The sequence below is a fragment of the Delphinapterus leucas genome, chromosome 6 (assembly GCF_059928025.1).
Source record: "Delphinapterus leucas isolate spDelLeu-1000000601 "Yukka" chromosome 6, BTC_Dleu_Yukka2, whole genome shotgun sequence".
NCBI lineage: Eukaryota > Metazoa > Chordata > Mammalia > Artiodactyla > Monodontidae > Delphinapterus > Delphinapterus leucas.
This window is the reverse complement of record NC_143134.1, coordinates 70,770,223-70,782,292: the sequence shown is the minus strand read 5'-3', so window position 1 is coordinate 70,782,292 and position 12,070 is coordinate 70,770,223. Positions and strand designations below refer to the sequence as shown.

The window sequence follows — 12,070 nt, the reverse complement described above, 5'->3', positions numbered from 1 at the left end:
CTCAGGTCCTCATATTGTTCATAAGGACTTCTATAATAACCTCCTTCTTATTTTCCCTACCTTTCATCCCTGCTTCAAACCTCAATTACTTTACCATCTTGTCACCTGAGTTGCTTCTCTAAAATGACAATCTGATGTGTTTCTCTCCTAATAAAGGGTCTATAATGGTTCTTCACTTCCAGTAGGATCAGGGGTAAAATCTTCAGCGTGGTTGTTCCCCATGAGCCAACCCATTCTCACATGACTTCATCCGCCATGTCTACCTGATGATGCCACCTGAGTTACTGGCGCCTTGCTCCCTCCATGTGTCCTTCCCCCTCTCATGTCTTACATATGTTCCTCTGGCTACCTTGGATGCTCTTCCCCATTTATCCACCTGGAAGAGGCTTAATCTTCCTGTAATGCCTAGATCACTCTTGTCTTTCTTTTCTCCCACTCCCCAAGGCAGAGATAGAGCTTCTGTGGCACCTCTGTTACATCATTTATCCAACCAGCATTACTATATGTTGTTTGCATGTCTGTCTTCACTACCAAATCCTATAATGGCAGGACCAGGTTTTCATCATCTTTTCATCTTCAGCAAAATGTACGACGCATAGCAAGTATTTAACAGATGCTTATTAAATGAACAGATGTATTAATAAAGGGTAGGCATAAAATTTAAAAATATGGCTTAGTGGACTTAAAAACACATTAAAAAACTCCTAGACCAGGCCAACACCGACAAAACCACAGATTGCTGGTGAAATCAAAGATTCAAAACTTTTACTCCAGTTGCCTTTCAACCCATTATTTTGTCTACCAAATGCCTACTATTCCAGGATTGCATAGGGGTGCCCACAAGAACTTTTTCCCGTGGATGTCTAGGTCAATTCAAGCCAGATGACGAGTGGAGAGGAGAATGAAAGAAGTAGCATGCTGTCCACACCACTGGAGGGCTGGGCAGTCCAAAGACAGGGACCGAAGTGTCAAGGTTGAAAAATTTTCTCCCAGAAACTCTTTATGAGGGTGGTATCAACATAAAGTATTCAGTGAACAGCCCCTTTCTGGTAGTGCGTATAAAATCCTGTGCCCTTTTATGCTATATTCTTAAGATAACACCACTGATCTATGTGCTGAAGGTACCATCTTACATCTGGAAAGCGTGTCAACCTGTAGGGACATTACCTTAAAATTGAGTCCCTGAAACAAACTGAGGAATGACAGGAACATTCTGATGCATTTCCCCAGCATCAGACACTTCAGTGGGCTATTGCCAGTATCTTTATTTTTTTTCCCATGGAAAATAAAACAGATAATGAGATATTCGGTTCACGTGTTTCGTGCATGTACTTTTAAAATGTCACCTTTGGGTAATTCAACCCACCAATGGATTATTAATAAACTTCAGCAACTGTCAAAGCTCTTCTTGGTGGAGGGAGGTTTGGCGGTGCCACCTATTAGAAGAGAGAGACGGATGGCCTTACCTCTCAGCTCCCGCGTCCGCAGCTGTGGGTGCAGGTAACTGGGAGGAGGGGTTGCGGGAGCTCCCCTGTACATTATGTCCCGGAGAAGGGTGACTGACAGGATGTGGGGTTGGCATGGCCCCAGCAGCTGTCCCGCTTCGGCCTGAATGATTGCTGGAGAAAACTGAAGCTGAAATCAAGGGAGAACAAGCATCAGACTGCGCCCCAAATGAAGCACGCACGCTTTAAATACTGAAGGCTGACAGCAAGCACATTTTAGGGGCTTGTTTGTTTTTCTCTTTGGTGGTTTTAAGGGAACAGTTCTCCCCTTATTGGATATACACAGCTTTTGTGTTTATGGTGGAACAGGTTCCCCGGATAATGTGCCTTTACTGCTGTCTGAGGAGTCCATGTTCAGCTCGCTCCAGGCTGACATTCACGGTTCGTCTCATAAGAGCTGCCTTGCCTGGCAAGTTCCCTGTCTGGACACTGTATAATTAGCCAATCTTGTAATGTCTGCACCTGGGCGAAGGTCTCTGTATTAGCACTTTTCAGTCACAGGGGAGGACAGTCAGGTAACAGAATATGCGGTCTGCTGACCCAGAAGGATACAACACAGGCCTTCTTCCTCTTCTCCGTGCTGCAGTGAGGCGCTGTGGGTCATGCCCAGTCTCCGTGTCACTGCTAAATCAATGTAATGAGAACAGAGCTTCCCCTGATCCTAGTACCAATGCAGCATCCTACACTCTTTTAACTTCAGAGTCTAACCGACCCTGGGCATTTCCCAAAGGTGTGATGGATAAATGTACTTAGTCTTCAGCAAACATGACTCCTCTCCCAACACCACAAAATATGGAAAAGGGGCCTCAAAAACTGCTCCGGGATCTTCTCCCGCTGTTGTCTATTATGACACAGAGTGTGAGTTACAGCCTCCTTGTTGGGGGCAGCCTAGCCTTTGAGAACTGTACGTGACCTCAAACTTAAATATGTGCCCATTTAGATCGGCTAATTGGTACCATGTCACAGAAGAAACTGGGGCTTGTCACTTTCGGAGTCTATCACTATCAGAGAAGCTCTCTCAGTGCCTGGATCTACTCAGCAGACGTCTCATTATGCTGCAATCATACCAGCATCATTATGCTGACTCTCTTTAACTTCCTTCTCTATACAAAGCTATGCCAAGCTTTATACCCATCTTTGCTCTTTTTGAACTTACTCTACTGATATCAAAGAATAAATGGATTTTTTAAAAATTTAAAAAACCAGGTTCAGGATTAAGAAAAAAAAGCCACATAATCAAAGAGATTTGAAGGTTTAAAAGTTCAGGGAGTTGTATTTTTAGACCAGCACCACTTTTCTCCAACCTCTCCAGGATAGAGTTAATACCCCCAAATGACCCAGCCCCTGAAAGCTTAATCCAATGGAACAAGAGTTCAAGTACTTAAAGGAACTTGTGAAGAAGCAGAATTATCATCTTCGCGCTCAAAAAGCTACTGATAGGAGTGTGATCTCATTTGAAGGTTTTGTTTTTGGTAAGTCAGCATTGTGTCAGGTTAACTCTTGTCCTTAGACGCCTGCATCCTCCACAGTCTTCCAAGTCCTGAAGAGGTGGTGAGACTAGAAAATGCTTACCAGCTCAAAAGGGCAATGCAGAGCTTCTGCTGTGTGTCAGCCTCCAGAAAAGTTGCACATTTGCAAACTCGCTAGAGTCACCTTATGGATCACTACCTCATTTATGCTCAGCTTGCTCAAGCAACCACATTCTGCTTGTATTCCAAATAATAATTTTACCCACGGGAGAAGGCTGTTTGGATTGACTGAGGCAATAGTTTCAATACGGTGTTTGTCAGCATGAAGCTTGGTGTTTTATATACTATTCCAAAAACTAATGGAATAATAAGACGGTCACAGAGACACTGTGGAAACACAGCTAACTTTTTCCTGCCTTAATGTAGAAACGTGAGCTCTCCTATTTATTTTGTTGTAGTTGCTGAGTGCACCCATCACTTATTATCCGCTGGAGGTATTTTTGTACATATGTGTGTGTGTTTTTCACAAAGAAGTGCTGCCTTGCTGTTTACAACCCATGAGCAACAGAGAAACTTGGTGTACACACTCCATGCTCTGCTCTATGCTTCAATAGAAAATGTGCTGCTTCCCAAAGGCCTACATTAGCTATATTAGCCGTGTTTTTGCATCAGTTGCAAAGAAATAGGCTGGGAAATTTGGTATTGTGTGCAGCCTGCCACACACTGAAAGTTAGGCCTGGTTAAGGTCCTCTCCTTCAGCCCGCTTAATAGCCAGGACCAACCATCCATCATCATGCATCCATCCATCTATCCTCCAACCATTAATTTTTAAATTCAATATTTATTTGGTGCCTACTACATGCTAGCCACTCTACAATATGTGTGCCCCTGTCCTTGCGGAGGTTGCAGTTGAATGAGGGGAACAGACCTCTATAAATCCTTATACCAAAATAACTGAGACTTACTAGTATAGAACATCAAACGGTGTTCAACACTTTAGCACACTGCCTTATTTGTGCCCCCCAAATCCCAAAATGTGCCCTGAACTCTGGCCAAATCAGACAACTGACCACACCTCAACTATGTCATGGCAATTTACGTTATTATGCTTTTGCCTGTAATGTCCGCTACCTTTCTGTACTTATTTTAATATTTTTGCTGTGTGTGCAGAGTTACTTGCGTTCTTCTCATTCCTCTCTCAGCGGCCAATTATTCCACAAATATTTACGGAGTACCTACCATCTGGCAGACACTGAGCCAGGTTCTGGGATAGACTAGTGAACCAGACACCCTTGGTGCCTACTGTCTCCAACACGTCATTCATGTTTGTCAACACGTCATTCATGTTTGTTGAGTAAACAAAGATGAACACAATCTAAATGCCACTGGAGTCCGTCTTGGGCTCCGTGAGTAGGACAAGGACAGAAAGGAACATCTATCCACCAACTCCTGTTCCCCGCTGGTAAAGGGTGTTACTTCTCTCACACTTCCAAGTAGGCGCATGCACCACAGTGGCTAAAGGTTCTCAGAGATGTCCAAGACCAGGGCATCAGAGAAGCCTGGGGACAGAAAGCCAGTGCAGTTGAGGGGATGCTGCCAAGTTATGCCTGGTTGCCGTAGCAATGGCCACTGGTAGGAACACGTGGTGAAGGGGATGTGAGGTGGGACATAAGAGGTGTGTGGTTTAGGGCCGGAGGCTCAGAAACATGCCCTCCAGCTGTGCTGAGGTCACGTGTTGACTGACCAACAGTCAAACACACATCTACAGCCCTTCCTTCCACTGCTACAGCCAGTGAATGACACTGGAACAGGCAGAGACCCTTTGACTGCAGACCCCACAAGAGGAAGAAAGGGAGGCTTTAGGGTTCAATTTAAAGTATATAAAAAAAGTGTATGAAACAGTTTCTTACATAGGGTGTAAGAAATTGCCTGTCAGCAAAATGAAGCCTGGGACTTGCCTCTATATTCTAACAAATGGGATGAGAAATGTAAGACAAATTCTCTTCTGGTTAGATAACCTAGAAGAGGCTTATAATTCAGTGTCTACACAGAGCACTTTGCATGCAGAGCCCAGGGCAATGTTTGTGGATGTTGCCTGGGATCAATATAATGACCAGAGATTCAGAGGAAGTAACAACAGAGCGTGGCTTTCCAACATTCATCCAACTCCCATCTCACATATCCTTCGTATAAAATGGACAAAACTCTGGAGTCAGGTATCAGTGGCTTCAGTAGGATTGCCTTTGACCTCTACCAAAGATCCACATTTCTTAGAAATTGCCACTATGGCACAGGAAATGCCTCTTACTTACACTGACTTCTAGGAATTTCCAGCTATCAAAGTCATACATCCAGGATTCTATCTTACTATAGTCTAAGAATATTCATTCATTCAAACACAATTTTCCAGCCCTTACTCTGTACCAGGCAGGCACTAGTCTCTTTAATGTTTGAAGTCAAATACCTGAGACCTTCACACAGACCTGCCCACCACAACAAATACTTACAGACAGATGCTCAGGCTTTGCCAAGTGATTTTTTTAACCTCAGGAAGAAAATCTCCATGTCAGAGTGCAAGTGTAAGGTCATTCACAAAAGGAAAAATTTCCTTCCAAAATGATTTTCCAAACTCCACTAATGGGGCATACAATGAGGCCTACTAATCAAAGCATAAGGAGGAGAACTGAACCCTCCAGCGTCTAGGGCAATATTAACAAAGCTGTTGTGATCAAATCAGGCAGCACACACAGGCTACCTACGGGCGCGGCCTCCATTGTCTATGTCACCTCAGGGGTCACTGTTGACCTCAAGGCTGGAGGAGGGCTTTTAGGTGAGCCTCTAGACTGCACTGGTGCCTGGCAGCTGGACAACTGATTAGGCACGGCGGAGCAACATATTGGAAATTCTGATTGCTTTTGTGATTAAGAGATGGTGGACTCCCCAAGGGAATAAAAGCTTGGTCTTGAGATGAATTTGTGAGCCCTACTTCCAGCAGAGGACCAGGAGCTGGCCTCCCTGCTGCTTTAGTCTTTCTTTCTCTCTGGGGCTTAGCTCGCTACAGTCCCTCACCCCATCTCCTTATAGAGGTAGGTGGAGGTGACTCAGTTGGGCTTTTTAATTTTGACAAAGCAGCATCTGTTGATCTGTGTCGTCCCCAGATGCCATCTCACCAGCTACTGGGACCAGGGCATTCTAGTCTCGAGGCTTTAACTGGCTCAGGTTAGTTTGGGTTAACAGGCAGCACTCTCTCTATCCAAATGAAAACCATTAATCTATAAGTCTAATGGGTGTGGACAGGGCACCGTTGGGGACACTTCAGCTGTCATGTATTCACTGTGTGACTAGAGAAAGGCAAGGAGTTTTTCAGGCAAGGAAACTTCCTGAAATGATGTCTACTTGTCTCAGGCCCATCCCCAGAGACAGGGAAGGCTACCATAGGCATTGTTTCATGACTATGTTTTCATCGTTTTAGAGGGCAGGGAAGAAGACCTCCCTTGTCAGGCTGAGGTATATTAAAAACAGTCAACTGGAGGGCATATTTCTGTTCAAAACTGTATGGGCAGCTAGAATCCTGCTTCTCCAGCTTTAATTTGCAAACAATTCACCAGGGTAAAATATTGATTCGGATTCACTAGGTCTTGGAGGCAGCAAGTGCTGAGATTCTGAACTTCTATCAAATTCCCAAAGTCCCAGGCAATGCTGGGGTTGCTGGTCTGGGGAATGCACTTTGAGCAGTAGGTGTTGGACCATATCTCTGCTGTATTTCATCTTCTTGCCTGCCCCATGCCCCAGATTCAATAGATGGCATTTATTTAGTACTTTGCAAACCTTTCTCCAGTTTACTATTGAGGAACTTGAGGCCTAATCAGGTTCTTGATTAGGTTACCTGGCGTATGTAGGTCTTGTGGCTGGTAAGTAGTGGACCTGGAATTCAAACTTGGGAAACCTGATTTCAGATCATGTGCCTCTAACCATCACACATATTGCCTCTCAAATGCAAGATGGATGCAAAAACAAAGGCATAAGAGTGTTGATACCGTATCAGAACCCTTGCATACTCCACTTGTAAAGGCTGCTTGGAGTCACTAGGCACTCCTCCCCCACCACACACAAAGCACACGGGTAGTTTTAACCACCAAAATGCTGGTTAGGATCCAAAAAGTAGATTCCCATTTTTGCTTCTATCCAGCCTAAAAGTACTAAAGTGACCTCAACGTGGCTGAAATTTTCCAGCTCTGAAAATTAACTCAAGCAAGAAATTAACTGAATTATTTGGTTTGGAAAACAAACAGCTGGTAGGAGATGGGCTTTTTCTGAAATAAAGATTTCAGATGCTTGTCAGGAGCATGTCGATCCACTGGTGGGAAAGAAGAAGGAAGGCAGGGAGGGGTTCTTCATGAGCAATCAGATATATGCACCTGTTACCACAAGCGAGCACGATGTTGATGTCGTGGGCTGAAAGGCCACTGCCTCTGTCAATAATGCATGAAGAAGAGAAGTACTGGGCAGATCTGTTGCCACCTAGCAGTTACAGTAAATATGCTTTCAGAGTCATTTATGATTACTTGAAAAGCCATGGTGTTGCACTTCATAGAGGGCCTGCTCTCATAGGACAAGGGGAACCAATCTTATCCATAGATTGTGAATTCACTTATAATCAGTGCCAGAGTTGGGACACAGAGGAATGACATTTAATGCTTGGTGGCTGGTACATGGGAAGGGGTATGGGCTCACTACTCATCTCTTGGGCATTATTTCCAGGGTCTGGGTACAGAGGGGTAAACTAATCAATGAAATCAGGCTAAGTCGGCTTTCACAGAGATATTAAAAAATAATTAGAGGCCCCATTCAAATGGTGAGCTCAATCTTGTCTCTGTCTTTCCTCCTCAAGGCTCCCTCCAGGAGAAATTTGAACCTAGGAAGGATTCAGGAAATGACTGAACTGCAATGAAAATTTTAGCTACTTTGGCCTACCAGAAATTGGGCACTCAGGAGCGATAGTGTCAGGGTGGTTATTAAAGGAACAAAGAGTACGCACTGGGAGTCAGATGGACCTGGGTTTGAAAATGAGCTTTACCAATTACTAGCAATGTGTCTTGGGCAAGTCACTTAACCTAAGCTCAGTTTCTTCATCTTAAATAAGGATAATACCTCACAGGATGGCGAGGAGGATTATACAATATATAGGAAACACTTAGCATAGTGTTAAGTATGTCTGGACCATGGTTAAGTGCTCGACAAACCATTGTTGCTATCCTTGCCTATTTATATTATTGTAATTATTCCTATAATTAACAGGATGGAGAAGACAAAGGCATGTTGCTCCAAAATGGTAAATCTCCAATAAAGAATGGCTTCTTACCTAAAGATGCATATAAATATAAACTGTGAACTAGAGTCATTTTAAAATGCAAAAGAGCATATACATCATACTCTCTAATAATAAGCATTTTTTGTTCAACTTTTCTAATGCAAGTTGGTATAAAGTGTTCAGGGCCTGTGAAAGAATCCTCATAGGGTTAAAATGCTGTACTTTATTTTACATGAGTAATAAACACCTTTGAGTTACAACCCATAATGCGTTTCAGTTTAAAAGATAAGTCATTTTCAAGCATGACTGCACTTCGTTAAGGAGCGAAAATGGGCTGTTACTAAAATGTCAACACAGTTGTCCCCCTTGAAGCTTAGTTTATCTTGAAGTATTTTTACATTTTCAGCACTTCTTTGTGTTTGTTTCTCCAACAGCATAAAGATCCAGCCGTGGTTAATTTTCAGAATTCAAAAAAGACTTCCCTTCAGTCATTCTGAAGAAAATGACCAACACGGGGCGGGGCGGGGGGGTGGTGGTGACTGGAGTTTTGGTCCTCAATGATGAAAACTTGTGTCCCAATACCTTCTGCAGTTCTTTGTATTTCACCATGAAACCATTCAGTTGCACTGTTGTTCAGTGGAAAATGCTCTCATGACCTAAATCCACAAACCAGAGAGTTTTCTAGCAAGGAAAAGGTCCCGGTACGGGCACTTGGAAGGCTGAATTTGAGGTTAATTGGAGAATGGGAGAGAGATGGCAGCTAATCCTCGCCTGCTCGCTATGAGCAGAAGGGGCTAGTTCCTCTTTTTCTTTCCTCCTAATGTCTGGGCACTTCCCCCCTCTTCTCTTTCTCCATCAGGAAGGGTATCATTCCGTATTCCATCTGTATTAGGAAAAAGAAGCTTCTTAAGGGTTTGCCCTGTCAGCTCTCTAATCTTTCCCTTCTCCTCGAGGCATGAATAATTTTAACATTGCCAATCCCTAAAAATCTATTCTTTCTGCCTGTCTTTTTTTTCTCCCACTTTGCAGTGTAGAGTATCATTATCCAGCAGCCCTGATAAGAGGATAATGAAACAATCCCTCCTCAACTGGATCGGGTGGCTGTCAGAGTAAAGTGACACCACCTGTACATCCTTGACATGCTACCCCAAGCTAATTGATGGCAAACAATGGTAACTGTCACCTGTGCACTAAGACAAAGAAAACATACTCATGTCACCTGATGGGAGAGCTACCTGGCAACCGATAAACAAATGTGTTAGGGAGATGTCCTATTAAGGTAAGAGAGGGTACATCTCTGAAGAACGTGCCTATTAACTCTGAGCTTAAGAGTGCTGCTGTTCACTGGGGAACAGAAATAAACACGGTAAAATGAAAGTTTATTGATGTCTGGACAGTTACATGAATATTCAGGTTCTCTTACAAATAGATATTCCCACATGAGCTCCAAACATCTATGTAGGCTGCTCAATTACATTTCCACATCACGCAGCTGGATTTATAGCCAGGAAAGAAGTTATTAGTGTTTGGAAGAGGATACATGCTTACATGCCTTTCTGGAACACATGGCAACACAACGAGAAGATAATGGCTGACATCATGCATGTAAATGCCAAAGGTTACCATCAAACATTCTGAAACACCAGGTGTAATTAACTTCATGTTAGGAAAAGCTTCTAAAACATCTGCATTTCAGAACAAAGACAGTTAGTTACAAGTAGAATGGCATCACCTGGCAGCTGTCTCAAATTCTCTGGGACCAGCATTTCACGCAGCCCTCTTGGGTCTTTCCAGACAATGCATGACATATCTAACCTCAAATCTCATACCTTAGCTTTCTTTCCTTCACTTCCCAACCTGCACACTTATTCGCTCGCAGAGAGTTAGTTATAGAGAAAGTCATTAAAATAATTTGAACCAGCAAACAACTCAGACTACTCTGAAAAAAATCCAGTATTGCATCTGTGTGTTATGTTATCCCATTCTGAGCAGAGTAGGAGAGCAGAAAGAAAGAAGAAAGATGGAGCAGGAATGGACAACCATTCCTGGAAGTTCTTACAGGAATGTTCCTCATCTCTTTTTTTGCAAATAAAGTCCGACTCAGTCAAAAAACCAGAAATTTTAGTAAAAAAACATACTGGGTTCTCCAACTCCTCATTATTCATCCCTTAGCTATCTCCTACCTGTATCATGTTAACCACAAAAGATGTTTCCTCCCTTTCAGATACTGCTGAGACAACTCCACCCACTCTAATTTCATGTGACTTCTGAAAACATTTCACAGAGAAGGCTTTCTGGAAACAGATTTTTAGCACCGATAGCCAATCCAATTTTTAATGCAACATTCTTTCAGCCAACTCAAGAGCTGATTTACCAACTCTGAACTCTCCCAGCACACCTCTCCCTTTCCTAGCTCTGTATGGTGGAGTTACAATAGCCCTTTTGGGGAACTGTGCTATAGCGGGGAACCGAAGCCTGCAATTACCACTAACCCTGGGAAAACCTCCATAGCTGAAGAATTTGGTTTCCTTGTGACTCCAGAGAAACCCTTCCCTCTTTTTTCACACTTTGCCCACGAAGTGGACACTCTTCCCATTTTTGCCTTCAGATACTCAGTATTTCTTCCTAGTTTACTTTCAAGATAGACTCTGATAAGTCATTTACATGTTATCCTGAATTTATGCTCACATACAACCTTTCTCAAGGAATTTAAAGGCTTTTCTCTACCTGTGGAATGGACAGTTGTCTTCAGTTATATGAACTTCAAGCATCTCTGCTGCTGGTAGAAAGTTATTTTTGAGGAAGTAAGCATCTTTCCTGTTGGAAAGTGATCACATGGGTTCCTAAAGTTCAATATTTCAACTTCTTTTTTTTTTTTTTTTTTGCATTATGCGGGCCTCTCATTGTTGTGGCCTCTCCCGTTGCGGAGCACAGGCTCCGGACGCCCAGGCTCAGCGGCCATGGCTCACAGGCCCAGCCGCTCCACGGCATGTGGGATCTTCCCAGACCGGGGCACGAACCCGTGTCCCCTGCATCGGCAGGTGGACTCTCAACCACTGCGCCAGCAGGGAAGCCCAATATTTTAACTTTTTGCTTTTGTCCTGGACATTAACATATATCTACAACAGACCTGGATTTTAGACAACATAATCCTGGATATTCAAGGGTTTGAGACTTTTCTCTTTTTAGGAAAAATAGACCTGGGTAGAATTAAACTATGACTGCTTCCTCTCATTGCTCTGTCACCCTTGGGCTCATCAGAACCAGAACCACATCTTGCCTATCTTCTGGAAGCTTCTTCCTAAGGGGAAGCCACAACACTGAGGGCTTACACCTTCCCACCATGGCCCAGGCTGCATCTGAAGGTGTTTGCTTGCAACGTGAGGACTCTACTGCTGATAATTCCGTTTGAAAGCCAATACATTCAGGGTTCCACAGAATGCCCAAGGGAGGACTAGGAATGCTAGGCAATAGGCAGTACAAGTAGTCTGGATCCCTTCAACTAAAGCAGCTCTGCTGTGATCTGTTTTAAGCACTGGGCCTTATAAAAATCTCTGCAAACCCATGGACTAGAAAACTACTAAAATATTTGCTACATCTAAAATATTACAGGGATCAACAAAACCTTATGTACTAGAAGATTTTTAAAACAAAATATGATTAAATACATGGAAGCCAGGGACTTCCCTGGTGATCCAGTGGGTAACACTCTGTGCTCCCAGTGCAGGGAGCCTGGGTTGGATCCCTGGTTGGGGAACTAGATCCCGCATGCATGCCACAACTAA

The 12,070-nt window shown here is 43.5% G+C and overlaps 1 protein-coding gene across 3 annotated transcripts in view; it reads right to left on the bottom strand.

The window, feature by feature from the left end:
• The window catches only part of GLIS3 (GLIS family zinc finger 3), a 499,285-nt gene that overhangs the window by 49,485 nt on the left and 437,730 nt on the right, over positions 1–12,070 (bottom strand). For 2 of the 3 annotated variants that reach the window (XM_089913241.1, XM_022573610.3), the window contains one exon: positions 1,467–1,635. In XM_089913241.1, the coding sequence (XP_089769367.1) occupies positions 1,467–1,635 (169 nt within the window). Of the gene's footprint in view, positions 1–1,466; positions 1,664–12,070 lie in introns of all 3 variants that reach the window. The other variant, XM_089913242.1, reaches the window with a different exon arrangement.